Here is a 24,201-nt window from a genome sequence, read left to right on the forward strand (position 1 = left end):
AGCAACTGTGCTCCTAACCCTTACTTACTCCTTTGATTATAATCATTGACAGCCCCCAGTTTAATCCCAGGGTTGACACTGGACATGCCTGATCTCATTTACTTCTTCCTGCAAACGTATGAAAAAGCTACTACTATTGTACCCATTTTACAAATGAGGAAATGGAGGCTCAGGTAGCTAAAGTCACTTTCTCAAGGTCATTCTGCACATAAATAGCAGAGCTGGGGTTAGAACCCAGGCCTGGAAGACTCTAAAATCTAGGCTCTCCCTACCCTCTGGTGCCTAGAAGGGGGTCTGTCCCCGGCAGGAGCTCTGACCCTCTGTGTGCCCTACTGCGCCTGCCAAGAGAGGCCTCTTGCAGTGCCCTAGCCTTCCCTCCTGGCAGCCACAAAACAAACAAGGTGAGAATCAATCTTTATTTGTTTTTCTTATAATGTGTGGGGAGGGAGAGATATAGAAAAGAGGGCTTTCCAGACATTTTCCTGCAGCCCAGGTGGGATGGTAGGAGTTCCAGGAAACTCACCCTTGGTGTCCAGCCCTCCCAGTGGCATGCTGCAGAGGACAGGGGGCTGACAGCCAGCAGGGCCTTGCCCCTCCCTTGCCCTTCTCCTGGCTAAAAGTGGGGCCTGGGAGCCAGAGAGAACTGGGTTCAAGTCCAACTCTTCTCCTTACAAGCTGTGTGACTTCCCCTCTTAAAGCTCCATTTTCCTCATCTGACAAATGGGAACAAATAATACCTTTGTCATCAGGTTGTGTGTCCATGTGGCACCCTTCTAGGTGTCAGGGACACAGGAGTGAACGAGACAGATGCATTCCCTATCTTCTCGTGCTCACAGCTCAGGAATTAACTAATCTCACAAACAAATGGTCAGGGAGGGCTTCCCAGAAGAATGGACATGAGCTGGGATCGCAGGTGGGCAGGAGTTAACCAGGCAAAGAGGGGAGGGAAGGGGTCAGTGCTTGGCACTGGGGAGCAGAGTTTGTGCACTGTGGGAAGTTAACTAAATTCTCGGAACCTTGGTTTCCTGTTCTGTGAAATGGGGTCATAATGATGGTGCTGGGAAATTGAGGGCTACTGACTCCCACAGTGGGTTCATGAGTATTTCTGAGCACCTAGTGTCCCTTAAGCATAGATTTGATGGTTATGTTGTAGTAGGTGCTTACGGTGTGGCAGGCACGGCACTGGCCACTGGAACACGTGCTCTCTGCTTCAGCATCCCCATTTCACAGGTGAGGAAACTGAGGCTGTGAACCATCCACTTTCGCATCACATGGTTGCTAAATGTGGAGCTTGGAACTTGAACCCTGCTCTGGCGGCCCCGAAGCTGGCTTGGTTGGCCAGGAGTAAGCCCCAGGCTCCAGATCTGGGGACCCAGTGTGACTCTGACGCCCTTTCTCCTCCAGCTAACGTCCAGGGTAGCTGGACCCGAGGCAGACTCATGTTTCCAGGTCCCTGAAAGAGACTCTGTTGCAGCTCCTGCTGGGGGCTGGCAGCCAACCACATCTGGGAGTGGCCACCCTGAACCCCTGTCATTACAACGGTGGCTTTGAAGAAGCTGGCAGCAGTGCTGTTTGCCCACGTGGGAGGGGGCTTCCTGAAGCCGGCCTGACTCCGCTCCTGTTCCCTTGCAGGCCGAGCAGTGCAGACAAGTCCAGGGGCAGCATGGCAGATCCCAGCGAAGGCCCCCGCGCGGGGCCTGGGGAGGTAGCCGAGCCCCCCGGGGATGAGAGTGGCATCCCCGGCGGGGAGGCCTTCCCCCTCTCTTCGCTGGCCAACCTGTTCGAGGGGGAGGACGGCTCACCGTCGCCCTGTCCGGCTGATAGTGGTCGCCCCGCCGGCCCAGGCGATGGGCGACCAAACCTGCGCATGAAGTTTCAGGGAGCCTTCCGCAAGGGGGTGCCCAACCCCATCGACCTGCTGGAGTCCACCTTGTATGAGTCCTCAGTGGTGCCTGGGCCCAAGAAGGCGCCCATGGACTCACTCTTTGACTATGGCACCTATCGTCAGCACCCCAGTGACAACAAGAGGTGGAGGAGGAAGGTCATAGAGTGAGTATTGCTGGCTGCCTGGCTGAGGGTCTCCTCCTCTGTATTGAATCCATCCATCCATCCATCCATCCATCCATCCATCCGTTCACCCATCCATCCATCCTTCTATCCATTCATTCATTTGTCTACCTATTCACTCATCCATCCATCCACCTATCTGTCCACCTTTCTGTATACTTGTCTATCCATTCATCTGTCTGTCCACTTATCCATCCATCTGTATATCCATCCATCTGTGTATCCATCCATTATCTACTCATTCATTCATCCAGCTACCTATCTTTCCACCTAGCCATCCACTTGTCCAGTCCGTCCATCCATCCATCATCTACTCATTCAAATATCTATCTACCCATCTATCCATCTGTCATCTATCTGGCCAGTCATCCACTCATACAACAAACCTTCCATTTATCCACCATATACTTACCCAAAATCCATCCATTCTCCCATCTACTCACTGTTTCTGTTCATCCAGCCCGTCAGCTATCAAACTATTCATAATTCATTCATTCATTTCACTTCCATGTCTTTCTTTTGTTCTCTCTTTCTCTTTCCCTCTCTTTCTCTGTCGTCAGCTACCCACCTTTCCATCTGCCCATCCACTTGTCCGGTCCATCTGTCCATCATCACTCATTCAAATATCTGTCGACCCATCTATTCATCTGCTATCTCTCTGCCCAGCCATCCGCCCATGAAAACCTCTCTCAGGCCTCTGTGTGTGTCTGGAGGAGAGTCTTGAAGTCTGCAGGTGTCCTGTTGTCCCCTGGTCCTCCTCTGTTCCCCCTTGCTGATCACAGACTCATTTATGCCCTTGGATGAAGCCCACTCACCTCCTCAGCCCTTGCTTTGTTTCCTTTATTTATTCACTGAGCCACCGATTTGTTCGGTGACTGTTTTCTGGAGCACCCACCACATGCCAGGTAGGGTGGTTGGCCCTGGGGCTCCAGGGGTGAGTCAGACCAGATGTTACCCCTACTCAGCTCAGACACTGAGTAGCTGTCACTGGTACCTTCATTTTGGAGGGCAAGACAGGTAATAAGCAAGTGATTAGACAGTTTACTTTGGGGGCGGTGCTGAGGTGGGAGAGGGAAGCTGAAACAGAAAAGGTAGTCCAGGAGGGCTTCCTGGAGCAGGCGACGTTTAAGCCCAACGCTAAGGGGTGAAAAAGGGCAGCCACACAGCAGGGGTGGTGGGAGGAAGGTATTCCAGGTGGAGGGAAGTGCAGGTACAGGGGCCAAGGCTAGAGAGGCTCAGTGTATCCAAGAAATGGGGCCTCGCAGTCCACATGCTGTACTGGACAAATTGCATAACCTCCACGCGGAGGTGGAAACAGGCCCAGGGCAGCAAAGTGCCCTGGTGTCCCATCCCTCAAAGGTCCCGTTGGAAGCTGGTGGGCTCCCTGTCTCCTTTTCCCCTCCCTCAGATCCCCTCCTTCAAGCCCTCATCCCCACCATTACCCCAGACAGCCAGGGCTAACGGCTTTGGGGGGGCCGCAGAGGAATTGGGAGGTGGCTAAGCGGCTGAGGTCTTCAGAGACCCCGAAGCCTGCCTCGGTGAGGACTGGGGGCGAGGGTGTTACTTCATCTCATTTTTTGGCTCAAAGGTCACAGTTCAGGAGCAGATAAAATGGGGGCTGCCCTAGCCTGTGTGCCCCTGTCGTCAGGAAGCACCTCTTCCCCCTTCCCTGGCCCCCCATCACTGGAGGCCCTGCCCTGGGGTGTAAAATCTGGGCCCCGGGCAGAGGAAGGAGGGAGAGCGGCTGTCCACTCCTCCTGGTGAGCCGCTGGCTTTCTCTGCCCTGAAGCCCCTGCCTCAGTGTCCCTTCCCCCTCTGGCCCCGCCCCCTCTGTCGTGGTTCACTCTCTGCTCCCCTACACCCCCTCTTCTCCCTCCCCATCTCCACCTCTTTCTCTTCTCCATCCTGTCCTCCTTTCACAGATTGTTCTTCGCCCTTGTATGTTCCGGGCACTGGGTGCGTGAGGACATGACACAGGGCATCCCTGCCCTCATGGTGCCCCTGGGCTAGTGCTGCTCCAGCTCTTTGGCTCTCAAAACCTAGCACACAGTAGGTGCCCAATGAATGTTTATTGAATGACTGAATGAATGTGTGTTTTTTCCCTTTTTTCTTTCTCCATTGCTTCCTCTCCCCCAGCCCTCTCCATCTTGTTCTGTCTCCACCTGCCTCTGTAGCTCGGCATTTCTCCCACACATACAGACTCTGGACACACAGTAGGCGCTAAATAATAACAGGAATATCAGCTAACATTTATTGGGTATTTACTTTGGTGGGGCCTGGACTAAGCACCTATGTGTATGGCCCCATTTGTCTCAAATGTTTGTTGAATGAATAAATCAAGGAGTGAATGATTAAATAAAAGATAGAGTTGCTTTATCTTTTAGTCTGGTGTTCCTCCTTTATTTTCTTACTATCTTTGTCTCTTCCACTCTGTATATTCTTAAGTACTTAATAAATGACAAATGGATGGATGGAGGGTGGGTGGATGGGTGGGTATGTGGATGGGTAGATGGATGGATGGAAGAATGGATGGGTGGGTGTGTGCATGGATGGATGGATAGGTAGATGTATGGATGGATGGATGGATAGGTAGATGGATGGATGGGTGGATTGATGGGTGAATGGATGGGTGGGTGGATGGATGGATGGATGGATGGATGGATGGATGGATGGATGGAAGAATGGATGGGTGGATGGGTGGGTGTGTGCGTGGATGGATGGATGGATGGATGGATGGATAGGTAGATGGATGGATGGGTGGATTGATGAGTGGGTGGATGGGTGGGTGGGTGGATGGATGGGCTGTGTGTTTCTTTCTGTCTGTCTCCAACCAACACACAGTAGGTACCAGGTACAGTCTATTGGGATAAAACATTCCTTTGTGTCTCTAGATGTCTTTCTCCTCTCAGTCTGGTCCCTCCCTAGGGCTCCAGCTGCCCCCACCCCCCAATCCCTGGGCCCCTAAGGCTAGAGACTGTGGAGTGGGCAGAGGATGAGCCCTCCTATCACTCGGCTTCCTCCCCCTTCAGGAAGCAGCCACCGAGCCCCAAAGCTCCCACGCCCCAGCCACCTCCCATACTCAAAGTCTTCAACCGGCCTATCCTCTTTGACGTCGTGTCTCGGGGCTCCACCGCTGACCTGGATGGGCTGCTCCCCTTCCTGCTGACCCACAAGAAGCGGCTGACTGACGAGGAGTTCCGGGGTAAGCCACCCAGGAATAGCAGGCGGGCCAGCTTGGGGTCGGGGGAGGCCTGGCATTGGGGGTCCCCTTCCCCCTCAGCATTTTCCCTTGGGTTAGGGGGCTGCACTAGCCAGGAAGAGCACTGGACAGGGAGTCTGGTCCTGTGTGTCCTTTACCATATTACTTAACCTCTCTGGGCCTTTGCTGCCTTTCTTTGTTCATTCATTCAGCCTTCATTTATGAAAAGATTAGTGTCATAGGTGAGCAGAGTCTACCCACCTGGATTCAAATCGCACCATTACCACTTAAGGGATGTGTGGCCTCTCTGGGTCTCAATTTCCTCATCTGTACCCTGGGGAATAATAATAGCATAGTCCTGGCCTCTGAGGACAGAGAATTCCATAGTGCCAAGCACAAGGCAGCTGGGCTCCCAGGAGCTCCTGCCCCCTCTGAGGGGAGCTCTGGAGTGGGGAGCAGGGCGTTCCTGCTTCTGCTTCTGAGGCTCTGCCCCCCTCCCCGCCCAGCTTTCTGGCTCCCCGCTATAGGCTGGAGCCCAGTCACCATTGCCCTGGGGCTCACTCAGCCCAGACAGCTCACTCTCCAGCCTCGTCCAGGCTCAGAACACCCACCTCGGGGCACTAGCTCCCTCCGCTACCCCAGGGCTTCCCTGCAAATCGGGGAAGGTGGACTGTGAGCCTCTCCACCCAAGTCAGCCACCTGCTATGTGCCGGTGCCAGGTGAGCTGTAATTAACTGGCCGAGTGACCCCACAAATCCATATAAAATGTCAAGAATTGTGGCACCTGCTAGGAAGGAGGGCCTGTCTCGGGTGGGCCGGCCATGGTAACAGCTCGGGGCTGATGAAGCTTCAGGGAGATCAGGGGCCATTTTTGGAGACTTTAGGTACTTCAGGTAAATTAAGTGCGAAAGTCGGCTGACCGGGTCTGCAGTATATTTTTCACATATACCTTTATCAACCAGATTCTTTGAACACCAAAACGATACGATGCTGTATCATTGTGTCCATCAGAAGAGAATTACCGGACTTACAAAAAATATTCATTCATTGTGCCCAGCCAGGTGCTGTGGCCTTGTTTGGGGCACGAGCTTAGAGTTGCGGAGAGGGTCTCCGTGATGGTGTGAATCTCATTTGGCAATAACCCACATTTAAGCCCTGGCCAAATGGCCCCACCTGGCCCCCCACGTTCACCAGGCAAAAGTGGGGAGCTTTGGGGTGGAGTGAACCCCTGTGAGATGGGGATCATGGTGCCTGTGCTTCGGCGGACAGAGCAGCGCCAGGCTGGGCTTGCCAAGGCTTCTGGCTTCTCCTGAGTTCAGGACTGAGCTGAAAGGGGGCTCTAAGCCTAGGCTGGGAACCCCCAGGCCAGTGTGTCTGCATGAGGGTGGGTGGGGGACCCTAAGATAGGCTGGGAGAGGGCCCTGAAATTGTACAGAATAATGCATCTGTAGAGGGGGATTTACCGTGAGGCCCATTAATTAGGCTTCAGGCCCCTTGCTTGCTCTGGCCCCTTGTAGCCCTGGACCTAATCTGGAACTCGTAATTGTGTGTTCGCTTTCATTAACAGGATCCCCAAATTGTGTAAGTCTCAGACTCCACAAAACCTGGATTTGCCCCTGCGTGTTTTTCTAGCCAGAGGCTCGTGAGCTCATTGATTCTTAGGGGAGTCAGTGACCGGCCTTCCCCTCCGCCCACACACAACCTCCAACTTGGCAGTTAATTTAGGGCCCTTGGCTCCAGCCTCCACTCATCCCCTCGTGGGCAGAGCCACTTCGCCACCTGCTGGTGGAGTCCGTAACTGCAACCCCTCCCCATTTCTGGGTAGCCGCCGTTCTTCGTTTCTTATACCAGGACCCAGGCTGGCAGCCCCGGACCCTGCTACAGCCTGGGCCTGGGGGTGTGGAAGTCCAAATCCAGGGTCTAGTTCCACATCCCACACAAACCACTTGAGCTCCTGTGGTTTGGAATTCCCTGCAGTGCCCAGCTTGCCCCTTTGCTGAATGTGTATTAATTCAACAGGTGGTTATTGGGCACCTACCAAGTGTCAGGCTCTGTGCTGGTGTGGGGCGAAAGTGGTGAGTGAAGCAGATATGACGCTGTCCTCAAGTTGCTCTCAGCCTCGAGGGTGAGACCAACTTGATCAAGCAATCACAGAAATAAATACACAATTACAAACTGTAATGTGTGTCCACAAGAGGCTGTATTGGACAATTTGACCTAATCAGGAAAATCTGGGAGAACTTCCAGGAGGAGGTGACACTTGAGCTGAGTCTGAATGAATTGCAGTTAGCCAGGTAAAAAGAGGTGGAGGAAAGATTAGAGAGGAGGTGAAAGAACAGCATGTGCAAAGGCCCTGTGGCTAACCATGACCAGAGTTGGACTCAGTCGCTATGTGGAAAGTGGATTAAGGGACGTCCAGAGAGGCTGGTGGAAACCAGGCGTGTGAGAGAAATGGTGGCTGGGCCAGGTTGGCGGCAGTGGAGATGGAACGTGGTGGAGGGGTTGGAGAAATAGGTAGAATTTGTGGGACTTGCTGGATGTGGGGAGAAGGGGGGAAAAGATAAGAGTGACACAAAAGTTTTGGCTGGCTGGGGACACCATCATCTACGGAGGGGACACATGCAGACCGGGTTGGGCTTTGGGGAGGGAAAGATAATGAGGTCAGCGTGGAGAATCATGAGTTGCCTGACAATTAGAAAACGGACTGATTGAGGTTCCCCTGAGTGCGGGTGTGTCTGGACAGAATCCCCAGGGGCCTCGGCCAGCATTTGGGGTCCCCTCCCCCTTATGCAGATGGGGAACTGGAGTCCATTATCATTCGGTACATAGTTACCTGGTGTCGACTCTGGGCTGGGTGCCAGGGGTGTAGCGAAAAGTAACCAGAACGAGGCTTGTCCAAGCAACCTCACTCCTAGGAGCGGTGGGACAGAAATTCAGGTCTCTGCGTTTTCCCCACTTCGCAGCACCTAAGGAGAGGCTCTAAAGCATTTCTCGTGGAGTAATAAATGCAGCAGTATTACTTATTGAAGACTCCCATCTGCCTGGCTCTGGGCTCATCAACAAATACCTATTAGCTCACGATTTCCCTTTTATATATATATAAACTTATTTATTTATGGCTGTGTTGGGTCTTTGTTGCTGCACGTGGGCTTTCCCTAATTGCGGCGAGCAGGGGCTATTCTCTGTTGCGGTGCGCGGGCTTCTCACTGCGGTGGCTTCTCTTGTTGAGGAGCATGGGCTCTAGGCGCATGGACTTCAGTAGTTGTGGCGCACGGGCTCAACAGTTGTGGCTTGCCTGCTCTAGAGTGCAGGCTCAGTAGTTGTGGCACATGGGCTTAGTTGCTTCGTGACATGTGGGATCTTCCTGGACCAGGGATCGAACCCATGTCCCCAGCATTGGCAAGCAGATTCTTAACCTCTGCGCCACCAGGGAAGTCCCACAGTTTCCCTTTGTAGCCTCAATTTAGCTAGACAAGAAACTGAAGCAGAAAAGGTCACACAGAAATCAGGAGCAAAGCCCAATTCGAGCCCCCAAAGACCTGGCCCCAGAGCGGGCCCCTCAGCCCACACCTGCCTTTCCCATTCCTCATCCCTTTCCTGATCCCCTTCCTGCATCTGGCCGCTTTGCCCCCTGCCTGATTCACAGGTAAGTTCTCTTTTCATTGACTCGCTTTTTTAAAGATATAAATCAACTCATGTCACCATAAAAATTAATACAAGGGGGGCTTCCCTGGTGGCGCAGTGGTTGAGAGTCCGCCTGCCGATGCAGGGGAAACGGGTTCGTGCCCCGGTCTGGGGGGATCCCGCATGCCGCGGAGCGGCTGAGCCCGTGAGCCATGGCCGCTGGTGTGCTCCGCAACGGGAGAGGCCGCAGCAGTGAGAGGCCCACATACCGCAAAAAAAAAAAAAAAAAAAATTAATACAAGGGAAGGAAAATTGCAAAGGGACGGTAAGCGTTAGTGAGGTTAAGGACCCATTAGGACAAAACGAAGACTGACTTCACAGGAGGGATTTGACAAGCGGATGGAACCTTGCACACTCGGGTTTTTACTGTTATTATCGCTGCATCTGCAGAAGCCCCCAAATCCTCGAAGGTAATTTCACGTTCACTATAGCTCACAGCCTCCACTTTGGGGAATGCTGCACTCCCTCTGCTCCCCTCTAGGGGCACTAGTGTAATCACTTCATGGGAAAAGGATCTATGTGCAAATAGGCAGGCAAAGACTGCCTCCTGGGTCTGCTTTTAGAGGTTCACAGTCCTCATTACCAGATTAAAGGTTCTGAGAAGTCCTATAGTGAAGAAATACGGTTGGCTTTGTTTAACCCAGCATTCCCCCTTTTTATTTGATTTTTTAAAATTCTCTCCAAATATGCTTTGGTAAACACCAACCTCTCTACAGGCTGCAGCTTCCCACGTTTTAAAAAACTTCTGCTCCTGGGCTTCCCTGGTGGCGCAGTGGTTGAGACTCCACCTGCCGATGCAGGGGACACGGGTTCGTGCCCTGGTCCGGGAGGATCCCACATGCCGCGGAGCGGCTGGGCCTGTGAGCCATGGCCGCTGAGCCTGCGCGTCCGGAGCCTGTGCTCCGCAATGGGAGAAGCCACAACAGTGAGAGCCCCGTGTACCGCAAAAAAAAAACAACAAAAAACCCCAAAAAAACCCTTCTGCTCCTCTGAGTTTATTTGACCTTCTCAGTACCATGGGGAGCAGATAGGGAACAGGCTCGGAGAGGAGGACCGACTCCCTGCCCAGTGCCCTGTCCACAGCTGCCCAGCAGTTTGGGCCATGGGCCGAGCGCCCCTTCTCCTGCACGTCTCTCCTCACAGAGCCATCCACGGGGAAGACCTGCCTGCCCAAAGCCCTGCTGAATCTGAGCAACGGCCGCAACGACACGATCCCTGTGCTTCTGGACATCGCTGAGCGCACGGGCAACATGCGCGAATTCATCAACTCGCCCTTCCGGGACATCTACTACCGAGGTGAGGCCCTGGGCCGGGCGGGAGGGGGGCACCGTCTTCACTTGTCCAACCATCCCCCCAACCGAGAGCTTCAGTCTGGGCCCCAAATGCCAGCACATCCCCAGGAACCAGTTGTTGAATGAATGAATGAACGGACGAAAGGACAATAACTACCCCTTCCAACTTTGATATTCTGAGCTTCAGAATCAAAGGTTCCAAGGTTCTCAGAAGCAGTGAGCCAAAGGGGCCATGAACCTGGAAATCTGGACCCGAGATGCTCAGGTTCTGGATACTCTGAGGCTTTGTTGTAATAGTTCTATGAGCCAACAGCTCAAAAAGGCACAGGTGTCACCAGTGCCAGCTCCCTGGGTCTAAATTCTGAGATCTTTGAATCCAGCTTGACCTTCCAGATTCCTGGATATGCAGATTCAAAGGCTGTGAATTTTATCTCCCAAATTCTGTGAGACCACGATGCCGCTGCTTCCTCTAGGATGAAAGCCTCTTTTGAGTCTGAAAAGTTCCCACATTTGGGACCCTCCAAGTTGGATATTGCTTGAGCCTAAGATCGTGCTTGCATGATGCAGCAGATCTGGGACCTCGGGCATCAGACTCCACATCCGGGAATGTCTGAAGGTCTATTTGCTGCCCGCGGGTGGATTTCTCCCTTTTGCACCCCAGCGCCTCCCACGACTGGTCGGGTCTCTGCCCCCGGTGACTGTCCCCCACCCCATCCCAGGCCAGACCGCCCTGCACATCGCCATTGAGCGCCGCTGCAAACACTACGTGGAGCTCCTGGTGGCCCAAGGTGCTGATGTTCACGCCCAGGCCCGGGGACGCTTCTTCCAGCCCAAGGATGAGGGAGGCTACTTCTACTTTGGTGAGGAGGGGCCCGGTGGGGCCTGGGGCCCACGGGGGAGAGGCTGGGGGCTGGGGGCCTAGGGTGGTGCTGGCAGCCCTGACCCCTCCCCAAACAGCCAGGGCTGCGCTGGCCACGGGCCCAGACAGCACCCGGTACGCAGGCCGCCTTACTGGTCCTGGTCACTGAGGTCTTGTCTTTGAGGAGTAGAGCGTCACCACACTGCCCTGAGCCTCGGCTTCCCCATCTCTACAGTGGGATCGTGATGGGATCAGAGGGCTGTGATGGGGTGTCCCCGCCCCTTAACACTCGCGTCCTCCAGTCTGACTTAAGCTGGGATTGATGGTCGGATTGCAGGGCCCAAATTCCATCACCGCCACGTCCCAGTTGGACCCATGAAAGATTTTAAATTTCACCCCTGCTTAAAGGCACATGTTATTTGGGGTTCGGGCACAAAGTCCCTTAAAGAATCCCTGACAGCCTCCAAGTCAAATGACCCCCATCCCGTCTACCCGGGGGCATCGCCTCCAGACACGTGGCAGTCAGCCGGGGCTCGTCCACGTTGACCGTGGGCGCTGCGTCCACTGTCATGGTGTCTGTCTGCCCCCGGGGCCCTGTCACTGACCACCCCCCTCACCCACAGGTGAGCTGCCCCTGTCGCTGGCGGCCTGCACCAACCAGCCCCACATCGTCAACTACCTGACAGAGAACCCGCACAAGAAGGCGGACATGCGGCGCCAGGACTCCCGTGGCAACACAGTGCTGCACGCGCTGGTGGCCATCGCTGACAACACTCGTGAGAACACCAAGTTCGTCACCAAGATGTACGACCTGCTGCTGCTCAAGTGTGCCCGCCTCTTCCCCGACAGCAACCTGGAGGCCGTGCTCAACAATGACGGCCTCTCGCCCCTCATGATGGCCGCCAAGACGGGCAAGATTGGGGTGAGCGCAGGGCCGGGGGCACACACCCATTCTTGCCCCTCCATACACACACACACACACACACACACACACACAGGGGAGGGACTGCTGCTGGCATGCATTATTATTAATGTGCATACCCACCTCCCATCCTGCCAACCCCAGTGTGCAGATGCCCCAGCTCAAGAACCTGCTATGGCTCCCTATTGTCCAGCCAAGCTATTCAACCTCATCCCAGAGCCTCTCTGCTCATCCCACCCCATTGGATGCTCACTGCCCCATTCCCACCAGCCAGGGCAAGCCACTGACAGAGAACTGAGTCTCAGAGCTGCAGCCCTGCAGTACTCCCCTCTACTCCATGGCAGGGGTCCTGGCTCAGCCTCTAACCTGCTGAATGGCTGTGTGCCAGTTGCTTCCCTCTCTGGCCTCACAGCACAGGGCCTAGAGCAGGATTTCTCAGCTTGGGCACTAGTGACATTTGGGTCTGGATGTTCTGGGGCGTGGGGCTGCTCTGTGTCATTGTGGGATGTTTAGCTGCATCCCTGGCCTCGACCCACTAGATGCCAGTAGTACCCCCCACCGATTGTGACAACCCCAAATGTCTCCAGACATTGCCAAATTGTCCCCTGGCGGGGGCACCCATCACCCTGATTGAGAACCAGATCTGGGGTTCTCTAGAGTCAGGAGCACCTGGGTCCAAGGCCAGGCTCTGCCACTTCCCAGCATGTCACCTCAGGCATCTCACCGCTCTGTGCCTCAGTTTCCTCATCTGTAAAATGGGGATAACAATAGTGCCCTGTGGTATAGTGTTCTGACAACTCAATGAGATGATCCACTTAAAGCTGTTAATAAAGATCCTGGGATGGGTAATAAGTGTTCAATAATCGGTAAGGGTTATTATTCCTCTATTAAAAATATAGCAAAAAATTACTAAAATCACAATTATACCAGAGTCCTGAGGCGGTAGAAAAGGCCTGGGTTTAAAATCTGGCTTTGCCTACTGAACTCTGTGGCCTGGGGGGACTCCCACCTGGATCTGTTCCCCAGTTCCCCTGTGTGTAAGCCAGAGATAGTGGGAGTAGCAATAAGAAGGACCGAATAGGATAATTATTACTAGATTTAACAGATCAGTAAGATGGATTAATTGCTGTTTTAATTATGTAAAGAAGATACTCATGACAACTCAGATTTTTAAGGCTGACCTGGGTTCAGTCTGGCTTCAGTGGGCTGTGTGGCCTCAGGGAACATCCTTCTTTTCTCTGAGCCTCTGTTTGCTCATCTGTCAACCAGGATGGTAAGGGTAGGAATTAGACAAGATGATGTGAGGAAAGGGTCCGGCATACAGCAGGTGCTCAGTAAATATTTTACCCTTCCCTCCATCCTGCTCTCTGGGGAGGTGCTATTTGATGGGCTGACCAAGCTCCCAGGGTCCCTCCAATGTGTGTGGCCCAGCAGCAGTGCTCCCTGCCCCCTAGAGGACCCCCTGACCCTCCCTCCTCCCATGCAGATCTTTCAGCACATCATCCGTCGGGAGGTGACAGACGAGGACACCAGGCATCTGTCCCGCAAGTTCAAGGACTGGGCCTATGGGCCAGTGTATTCCTCACTCTATGACCTCTCCTCCCTGGACACGTGTGGGGAAGAGGCCTCTGTGCTGGAGATCCTGGTGTACAACAGCAAGATCGAGGTAGGCATCAGGGCAGGAGATGGGGCCCAGTGAAGGAGGGGCCCAAAGTGGTGGGTCTGTGAACTGGATGCAGAAGAAGAGGCCAACTAAGTGCCCAGAACAGCATCTGGCACTGGGGGGAAATGGGAGGTTGTAAGGGTCGGGCTTCAGGGGCAAGCAGGACTGGTTCAGAATTCTGGCTCTGTAACTTACGTGCTGTATGACTCCGGACAAACTACCCAACCTCTCTGAGTTGCAGCTTCCTCTTTTGTACCATGTGGATAAAGATAGAGCATTTCCCATTGGGTTGCTGGGAGGACCAAATGAACAGCCTGGCGCAGGGTAAACATTATGTGTCAGCTATTATCATTAGCATTTGTTATATGAAGTTTTTAAAAGCTCTTTTTTTTAACTTAGGAGTATTTTATGAACATCGTTCTGCACCATTAAATATTCTTCTGCAATATCATTGCTGCGTGGAAATGTACCACATTCTAATTAACCATTCCTCTATTCTTGGTCATTTGGGTTTGTTTCTGCACTTAACTATCAGGAATAACACTGCAGTGGCATCTTTGTGACTACATAATTGCACAAGTCCTTGATGATAAAGAAACTCAAGTCGTTAAAGGGACAGGATGCTGTACAAATGGGGCAGAAAGTGCTGGGTCCTGGGTGCAGAAGGTCTCCCTTCTAGTGCCGGCTCTGTGAGCTTGGACAGATGCCTTTCCCCTACCAGAGCTCACTTCCCTCATCTTTGAAATTAGTGACCAACTTGATTTAGATTGGGGATGGTGGGAAGTTTAGCATCTCTGCTGCAAACTCTGATTGGTAGTGTCTGCCCAGGGAACTGTATAGCGAACTATTGTGTGGGACTCAATTATTGATGTCTGTCCTGGGTTCAGAGTTGGAAAATTGTGGTGAGTCAAGTATTTATTATCCTTGGGCTAAATTTCCAAGTCCCACTTCCTGAATCAGAATTTCTGAGGTTGGAACCCAGGAATTTTTTTTTGTTTTGCGGTACGCGGGCCTCTCACTGTCTTGGCCTCTCCCGTTGCGGAGCACGGGCTCCGGACACGCAGGCTCAGCGGCCATGGCTCACGGCCCCAGCCGCTCTGCGGCACGTGGGATCTTCCCGGACCGGGGCACGAACCCGTGTCCCCTGCATCGGCAGCATCGGCCGGCAGACTCCCAACCACCGCGCCACCAGGGAAGCCCAGGGATTTATATTTTTAACAAGCTCCACAGGTGATTTTGCTGCCAGCGGCTTGGCACCATCCACAGATTGGAGTTTGGGGACCACAAGAATAGATATTCTTTAGGGATCTTTCTAGCTCTGGGTTCTATGAGTCTAGAACAGGCTGGAAAGGTAAGTTGGGGGAGAATTGGGCAGAGCCTCGAATGCTGAGTGCAGAAGTTTGGGTGTCATTGAAGAATGAATTAGGAGGAAAAAGTGCTCCCACGGCAGAGGGTGGGGGAAGGCGTACTGGAGTCAGCCTGTCTAGCCCCCTGACCACCCCGCCTTCCACAGAATCGCCACGAGATGCTGGCCGTGGAACCCATCAATGAACTACTTCGGGACAAGTGGCGAAAGTTTGGTGCCGTTTCCTTCTACATCAACGTGGCCTCCTATCTGTGCGCCATGGTCATCTTTACCCTCACCGCCTACTACCAGCCGCTGGAGGGCACTGTGAGTGACCGTGAGCCAGGCAGAAGCTGGGGCACAGCGGGGTCCCCCGTGGGAGGGACTGGAGAAGGCTTAGGGATGGATACGGGGAATTCCCTGGCCGTCCAGTGGTTAAGACTCCGTGCTCTCACTGCTGAGGGCCTGGGTTCAGTAAATCCCTGGTCGGGGGAACTAAGATCCCATAAGCTGTGTGGTGCAGCCAAAAAAAAAAAAAAGAAACGGATGGGGAGGTGCCTACCCCACACCCAGGGGGAAGAGGGTGAGGGAGGGAGGAGGCTCCACAGGACGTAGATGTTTGGGGCACTGGGGAACATATGGATCTGGCACCAGCTGTTGGTGGGGCTGGGGGAGGACTTGCATGCTCCCTGCCCCCCAGCCGCCATACCCTTACCTCACCACGGTGGACTACCTGAGGCTGGCCGGCGAGATCATCACGCTCTTCACCGGGGTCCTGTTCTTTTTCACCAACGTGAGTGCTTGGCCTCCCCCCTCGTCCCCCCGCCCACCCTGCCCGTCCCCCTCCTCTCCCTCCGCCTCTTTTAGCTCCGTCTTCTGTTGGCTCCACCTGTCTCACACGTCCCCTCCCTTCCTCCAGATCAAAGACTTGTTCATGAAGAAATGCCCTGGAGTGAATTCTCTCTTCATCGATGGCTCCTTCCAACTACTCTAGTGAGTAGAGGTCCCTGGGTGAGTAGAGGCAGCTTCTGGGTGAGGAAGGTGGGGTTGGGAGGGACATCATCCAGGTTTGGTAGTGGGATAGGGGCTGACTCTGTTAGGAGTGAATTCACCCAGCCTGATCAGGACAAGGCCAGTGTCAAGCAAAAGGGTCTTCTGGTTAAAGCAAGATTCTGGTTGCTAAAGAGTTATCACCATATACACCATGGATAGAAATAATTTAACCTCTTATGCTTGTGATTAATTGCTAATGTCTGCCAGGAGTGCCCATGTTAAGAATCTTGAGGCTATGTCTGTGTTTAGTGGGAAAGAGTGCTGGGATTGATTAATGATGTCTGCCTAGGGCACAGGATGTGTTGTTATGTGTGCGTTACTTCTTTTCCCTTTTCCTTAGAGTTAGAGAACAATGAAAATTCACTTAGCCACAAAATCGCCACTGAATCTTTCTCTACCAATTCCAAAGGACATCACTTTGGGTTCTGGTAGGGTCTCAGGGCCATTACACACGTATCAGTTGCTAATTAATTGAGCGTTCAGGTTAACAGGATGCTGGGGAACCCAATGAATCCACATGGTTTCTCTTCTGGGTGTCATTGGACTGTGCTACTACCTAGAAGGCTTGAGGGCATGCCTCCCCCTCCAGGGCGTCATTCTCCTCTCTCCCCTCTGGCCCCTCTTGTGATCTCTGCTGCCCTGTAGCTTCATCTACTCTGTGTTGGTGATTGTCTCGGCGGCCCTCTACCTGGCGGGGATTGAGGCCTACCTGGCTGTCATGGTCTTCGCCTTGGTCCTGGGCTGGATGAACGCCCTTTACTTCACCCGTGGGCTGAAGCTGACAGGGACCTATAGCATCATGATCCAGAAGGTATGGGGTGGGGGGGTTTCCTCTGGACTTGTGTGTCCTTGGAGGAAGCCACACACACCACATATGTACAGACAGTGCTGGCGGCCTTGAGGCTGTGGGGTGCTGTGGGGGCAGTGGGCAGGGCCTGGACATCGGAGAGGGACAGGGTAGAGCTGGAGAGATTTGGGATGAGGTGTTGGGAAAGCGAGAAACCATGTGTCTCATCTTTGCCTCCATATTCCCGCCGGGGTCTTTAGATCCTCTTCAAAGATCTTTTCCGCTTCCTGCTGGTCTACTTGCTCTTCATGATTGGCTACGCTTCAGGTGAGCTCCGGGTGCCCAGGTGGGCCTGGCGGGGGTGGTACTGGGACGGGAGCGGCCACCACAATGTGTGGAGGAAAATAACCAGGGTTTGTAGAGTTCTCATTGTGTGCCTGGCACTGGGCTAAGTCCTTGCCCATTCCTGCCTCATTTAATCCTCCCAACAAGTCTGTAAGGGAAGTGCCTTTCTTATCACCTTTTACAGATAAGGAAACTGAGGCTTAGAAAGGTTAAATAATGTGCCCAAGTTCAAAAGCTAGGGAATGGTAAAACCGGTGTCTTAGCTATTGTTGCAAAAGAAGCCACCCAAAACTTAGTGGCTTATAACCACCACCACTGACGATTACATTCAAGTCTGTGGCCCAGCTGGGTGGTTGTGCCGACCTGGGCCAGGTTTGGCTAATCTTGATGGGCTCCTGTGTCTGTGCTCAGCTGGCGGGTTGGCTGCTGGCTGACTGATGTAGCTAGGGGGTGGCCTCAGTTGGGGGTGACTTCGCTGTCTTCCCTGGGGTCACTCCTCTCCAGCCAGCTAGTTTGGACTTGGTCACACGGTGGTCTGAGGGTTCCCAGAATGTGAGCGGAAGTGTTCAAGGTCACTGCCTGGCACAGCATCACTTCTGCTTCACCCTATTGACCAAAGCAAGTCTTAAAGCCAGCCTTGATTCAAGGAGTGGGAAATAGACTCTACCCTCTTGGTGGCAGAAGCTACAAAGCCACATTGAAGGGGTGTGGTTACAGGGGAGGGTGCATTTTAATCATTCATCTACCAGCCCAGGTCTTTCTTTTTTTTTTTTTTATTATAAATTTATTTATTTTATTTTTGGCTGCGTTGGGTCTTTGTTGCTGCGCGCGGGCTTTCTCTAGTTGCGGTGAGCGGGGGCCACTCTTCGCTGCGGTGCGCGGGCTTCTCATTGCGGTGGCCTCTCTTGTTGCGGAGCATGGGCTCTAGGCATGCAGGCTTCAGTAGTTGTGGCTCGCGGGCTCTAGAGCGCAGGCTCAGTAGTTGTGGAGCATGGGCTTAGTTGCTCCGCAGCATGTGGGATCCTCCTGGACCAGGGCTCAAACCCATGTCCCCTGCATTGGCAGGCGGATTCTTAACCACTGCACCACCAGGGAAGCCCCAGCCCAGGTCTTTCTTAAGGCTCAGCACTGGCTCCCTCTAATAGGCTTTCTCCTTGATGACCTGATGCTGTGGGACCTCAGTGGCACAGACCATGGGGGAAGGACCAGGGATGGGGAAACTAATCAAGCTTTTGGTCTGGTTCCCAAGGGGTGGGTGATCTGCCATCCAATGCCCAGTATCCAAAAGGGAGTGGCCAACTCAGGCTTCACCAGGCCACATTCACATCTGAGGAGGTTGGTCTAGGAACCAGCCCTGGCAGCAGGAATCTGATGATGGTGATATTTTAACCCAGATGGTGCTAAGGCTCTGTGTGGATTATTTTGGAGAAGGAGAACTGTGGCCTTAGCTTAGATGGGGAGAGAGGGACAGGGTCCAACTGCCCCTACCAGGAGTAGGACTGGAAAGAACTAGACAGATTGTCAAGGGTTCTCCAGTGGTTTGAAAGTCATATCAAGAGTCCAGACGTACCACAGTCCTAAATATAGAAACTGAGTCAGAAACCTAGGGGTTAAAGTAGCAACTTAGTGATCAGCTTGGTCACAGGGCTTCTCCTGCTAGGGAACACTAGATCCGCATTCTGAGGCTGACATATCCCAAACATGGTACATGTGCTGCTGTTTCCCACTATTGTGCCCATGACAGACATTGCTAATGGATCACAGAATCCTTCTCAACACATATTTCAGCAGTCGCTACAGATTTGAATAGCATTAGTATATGAGTTGGAACCTGCTTCCTGTAATCCCAGGTTGAAGGCATGGTGACAGTCTATGCCCCACTGACTGAAGGGGCTCAGCCCCCTCATGCTCCCTGCTGTGAATGGTGTAGGAGCAGATGCACATGTTGGTGCTAAACTGTGTTGAGAAGGACTCTGAAGCTTCTTCTGGGTTTAGTGGGAAGGGATGAGCACCACGATCAGTTTGAGATGTCTAGAGGGGGTGAGGGCCTTAGTGAGAACGGCTTCTTCCACCCTTCCTCTCTGGGCTGCTGTGAGCTGGGAAACAGGAGCACACGAGAGAGTCTGCCCCCAGAATGCTGGCATTCCAGGCTCCCAAGACCTCCAAGAACAATAGGCACGATGAGATTTTTCTTAGCCTTGGCACTGCTGACATTTGGGATCAGATAATTCTCTGTGGTGGGAACTGTCCAGTGCATGGTGGGATGTTGAGCAGCATTGCTGGTCTTTTTTTCTTTCTTTCTTTTTTTAAATTTTTTTGGCCATGCCGCATGGCATGCGGGATCTTAGTTCCCTGACCAGGGATCGAACCCATGCCCCCTGCAGTGGACGTGCGGAGTCTTAACCACTGGACCACCAGGGAAGTCCCAGCATCCCTCATCTTTACCCACTAGGTGCCAGTAGTGCTCCCCCCTCCAGCTGTGACAACCAAAAATGTCTCTAGACCTACCAAAGGTGCCCTGGGGGAAAAATTACTCCCGGTTGAGAACCACTGGACTAGGTCCTGGGAACCTCTTCCTTGTTAACAAGAGTCTGTGGACAGAGCAAAGGCTTTGCATGCAGGAGGGCCCAGATGTGACTGCTGGCATGGCTTCCTCGCTTAGTAACCTTGGGCCAGCGCTCTCCCCTCACCAGGCCTCAGCGTTCCCCTCCGTCAAATGGGAAGGGTCCTCCCCACTCCTCAGCCGGCGTCCTCACCCTTGGTGAACCATCACCGCCGTCCCTCCCACAGCCCTGGTCTCCCTCCTGAACCCGTGTGCCAACATGAAGATCTGCAGCGAGGACCACACCAACTGCACCGTGCCCACGTACCCCTCGTGCCGCGACAGCGAGACCTTCAGCACCTTCCTCCTGGACCTCTTCAAGCTGACCATCGGCATGGGCGACCTGGAGATGCTGAGCAGCACCAAGTACCCCGCGGTCTTCATCATCCTGCTCGTCACGTACATCATCCTCACGTTCGTGCTGCTCCTCAACATGCTCATCGCCCTCATGGGGGAGACGGTGGGCCAGGTGTCCAAGGAGAGCAAGCACATCTGGAAGCTGCAGGTGAGGCCCCAGGACTCCCATCCCCCACCGCCAGCCACTCTTCTCCTTCTAAGATGGGCCCACCTGACCCGCCTCACCTCCTCGGCCTTGCGTTCTGGGCGAGCCGCACCATCTCATTCTGCCTCCACTGCCCTGTCTGTAAAATGGGCACCGAAGACCGCCATCTGTTTCCCAGAGCCGCCTAACACACTTCCAGGTGGCTTCTTGCCTGACCACTAGCAGTGGACTCAGATTCCCTTGTGGTCCAATTTGTGGTATACAGTCAGCTTCACCCGGCTCCACTGAGCGAGCTCTGTCGGCACAGGAAATGCTCAAAGAGCATCACATTTCACATGTCAGTGAGGGTTCTGCAGTGAGCACGGGGGGCAGCTTCCGTGCCCCACCCTGGCCCAAGAGACAAGGCTGGCATGCGTACAGGCCACCCCAGAGCCGGGAAGCGTCAGCATTCTCATCAGAGGGGCTTTTACCAGCCCAGGGGTAGCTTCCAGGTTCCCCACCTGCCCCCCGCCAAGCAGATGTGGTTGGATGTAGATGCGGGCCTCGTGGGCGCTGGGGAGCTGCTGCCTTTGCTTCCCACAGGTTGCGGTGCAGTCCTAGACAGCAGAGGCCCTGGGAGTGGGCGTCACAGCCCGCCTGGGTGCATGCAGTTCAAGAACTGGGGTTCCCAATAAATTCACTGTCGCTGCAAGGCCCGGGAACGCAGCATCCACGTTTACCATCACTTGGTACATTTCCAGGAAAAGGCGCAGTGAGAAAAAACTCCAGGGTCCTCCTCCCAGGTCTGGGTCTCAGGGAACCTTCTGGACCTGCTCTTAACCTTTATCCTTACTGCTTACTTCCCTGGGCCTCAGTTTCCCCACTGGGTATAACTCATAAGATGCCACTGGCAGCCTATGGACTGGATTTGACCAGCCCAGATTTATTTTTTTCCTGAATCACCATATTTTTTTTAATTAATGCAAAACTTTTAAATTAAGAGATTTCATAGAAAAATCCATATTTCTGGCCTTTCTTGAAAGGTTGGAAGGCTGGCAAGGTGAGCTCACATTCCTGCCTGGCAGCGCTCAGATCGATGAGAGGTGGCTGCCCCCTTTACACAGGGTGGGGGACGTGCACCCCCTGGCCTGCACCAGTCCCCACCCCTCCCTGGGGATGCCCAGCACCGAGGGGACACATGGTGTCCTGGGGCACAGGCTGCTGGTCCTTCTTCATTCATTTTCTTCCGCCAGGCCCCTGTGGGTATTTGAGTTTTTAATCCAGAGGCAGTGGGAGCTGGGAAGCCTAGTTCTTTGCCCAGACTGGCCCACTGAATCATTCCTGCCTTGAGAGCAGTTAGGCGAGGCTGGGGGCGGCTCACCCATGCCTGCCCGCCCTCCCTCCCTCCCCGCAGTGGGCCACCACCATCCTGGACATCGAGCGCTCCTTCCCTGTGTTCCTGAGGAAAGCCTTCCGCTCCGGTGAGATGGTGACCGTGGGCAAGAGCTCAGACGGCACTCCAGACCGCAGGTGGTGCTTCAGGTGAGGCCGGGTGAGTGGGCAGGACAGGACCATCGGGCCTCCTTACATTTTCTACCCATTGCCACTTCCCGAGCCACTGAGGCCCCCATGGGCCCAACCAGAACTCAGTTCCACCAGCTGATCTTGGGCCAGTTGGTTTAGTTCTCAGCCTTGGTTTCTTCATCTGTGAAATGGGGACAATGATAGCATCACTCCCTCGGCCATCTGTGTGGATTAGACGGGTTGGCACGTGAGATGTGCACGGCCAGCACCTGACGCATGTTGGGACAGACACCCCCCCCCCGATCCAACAGGTGTTACTGCTCTGTCCTTTGGTGGAGGAAGCAGACTCAGAGGCGGGTTCTCATCACAGGGCACCGCCCTCTGTTGGCGAACCAATGGGGTGGGTTTCAGGTCTCCGGCCGAAAGGGGGAATCTGAGCTATCAGCAGCTTCCAGGGCTTGGGACGTTACCCAGATGCACAGGGAATGCCAGCTTCTTAGGGGAACCCCTGGGTGAATCTTTTCTTTTAAGGGGACTCAGTCTTTGTAATGTGGTTGCCAGCACAGAGCCTAAGCATCATCTTTGGAGTCAGGCAAAGTCAGTTTCTGCTATGACAGCCCCCACCTCATAGGCCAGCTAGTCAGTCCTGTTCAATTTGAATTTGAAGTTCAAGCCCCGACTGTGATTTATCAGCTTTGTAACTTTGGATGAATAGTTCAAGCCTCGGTTTGCTCATCTGTAAAATGGGAACAGAGAATGTATCTTCCTTGCTGGGTCCTGACCCATAGGAAAAAATGCTTAAAAAATGGAAACTGAATGAAAATAACTTAAAAATAATTTTAGAAAGGAAAAATTATCTTGAGCCCATTTGGGCCCCAAAAGGTATAACCTGACTTTAGGAGGGTGTCTCAATAATAAGAGTGAGAATATCAAGAAGGAGGGTGTCCATCTACAGATGAGTGGATATATAGCCGTACAAATAAGGTCTTTCCACACAATGGAATATTATTCAGCCATAAAAAGGAATGCAGTACTGATCGAGGCTACATTGTGGATAAAACTTGAAAACATGATGCTAAGGGAAAGCAGCCAGACACAAAGGCCACATGCTGAATGATTCTACTTACATGAAATGTCCAGAATAGTTAAATTCATAGAGAAAGAAAGTAGAACAGAGGTTACCAGGGGCTGGTGGGAAGGGGAATGGGGAGTTATTGCTTAATGGGTACAGAATTTCTATTTGGGGTGATGAAAATGTTTTGGAAATAGGTACGGGTGATGGTTGCACAATCTTAGGAATGTATTTAATGCCACTGAATTGTACACTCAAAAGTGGTTGAGGGGGACTTCCCCGGCAGTCCAGTGGTTAAGACTCCGTGCTTTTACTGCCAGGACAGACACCTGGCAGGGAAACTAAAATTCTGCAAGCTGCGTGGCGCAGCCAAAAAAAAAAAAAAAAAAAAGTGGTTGAAATGGCAAATTTTATGTTATATATATTTCATCAGAATAAAAAAAAAGTAGGAGGGTATGCTGGGAGGCTGGAACAGGGATGCTGCCTGGGGGTGGGGAAGGGGTGCTATCTCTGGGGGGCTCCCCTTGACCCTCCCTCCACTGTGGCCCCACCAGGGTGGACGAGGTAAACTGGTCTCACTGGAACCAGAATTTGGGCATCATTAACGAGGACCCCGGCAAGAATGAGAACTACCAGTATTACGGCTTCTCGCACACCATGGGCCGCCTCCGCAGGGGTGAGTAGAGGGCGGAGTGGAGGGGTGGGGGACATTCAGGGGTGCAGAGGGGGAGCCCTGGTCCTCCTCATCTCTGATTTGTTTTGAGCAGTCCTGTCCCTTTTCTGGGACTCAGTGTTCTCATCTGTAGAATGGAAGGGTCTGATGGGCTGGCCACTGAGCTTCCTCCGCTGCTTGTGAAGGCCTGGGGCCCCTCCGTTCCACTCAGCTGAGTGCATGAGATGCAGTGGAGAGGTCACGGGCACTCAGGCGTCCTGACCCAGGCTTGAATTCTTATTCTTTCATTTACTCCTCTGTGTTCCTGGGCGGACTCTGTGACCTCTCTGAGCCCCACTTTCTACCTCTATAAAACAGGAATAATATACCTCCTCCTTTAGAGCCCTGTGGAGTGCCCGGTACACAGAAGGTGCTCAGTATATGCACGTGCACTCTCCACCAACCCTCACCCTTCCCTCCGCCGCGCTCACTACAGATCGCTGGTCCTCGGTGGTGCCCCGCGTGGTGGAGCTGAACAAGAACTCGAACCCGGACGAGGTGGTGGTGCCTCTGGACAACGTGGGGAACCCCAGCTGTGACGGCCACCAGCAGAGTTATCCCCCCAGGTGGAGGACTGACGACGCCCCCCTCTAG

The 24,201-nt window shown here is 53.4% G+C and overlaps 1 protein-coding gene across 4 annotated transcripts; it reads left to right on the forward strand.

The window, feature by feature from the left end:
- Positions 1-1,635: 1,635 nt before the first annotated feature.
- On the forward strand, positions 1,636-24,201 carry TRPV4 (transient receptor potential cation channel subfamily V member 4; the record flags this gene model as incomplete). 4 transcript variants are annotated; one of them, XM_079717851.1, is made up of 15 exons in its annotated part: positions 1,636-2,049; positions 5,097-5,269; positions 10,094-10,246; positions 10,962-11,102; positions 11,725-12,023; positions 13,510-13,689; positions 15,200-15,358; positions 15,732-15,824; positions 15,951-16,024; positions 16,730-16,895; positions 17,132-17,198; positions 20,007-20,323; positions 21,714-21,841; positions 23,450-23,571; positions 24,044-24,201. In XM_079717851.1, 15 exons carry the CDS (start codon positions 1,664-1,666, stop codon positions 24,199-24,201), a joined length of 2,616 nt encoding a protein of 871 aa, XP_079573977.1. The 4 variants fall into 4 exon arrangements, with proteins under 4 accessions (XP_079573977.1, XP_079573975.1, XP_079573974.1 ...); XM_079717849.1 differs by lacking the exon at positions 13,510-13,689 and having other exon boundaries at positions 1,664-2,049; XM_079717848.1 differs by lacking the exon at positions 10,962-11,102 and having other exon boundaries at positions 1,664-2,049.

Source organism: Hyperoodon ampullatus (genome assembly GCF_949752795.1).
Source record: "Hyperoodon ampullatus genome assembly, chromosome: 13".
Classification (NCBI taxonomy): domain Eukaryota; kingdom Metazoa; phylum Chordata; class Mammalia; order Artiodactyla; family Ziphiidae; genus Hyperoodon; species Hyperoodon ampullatus.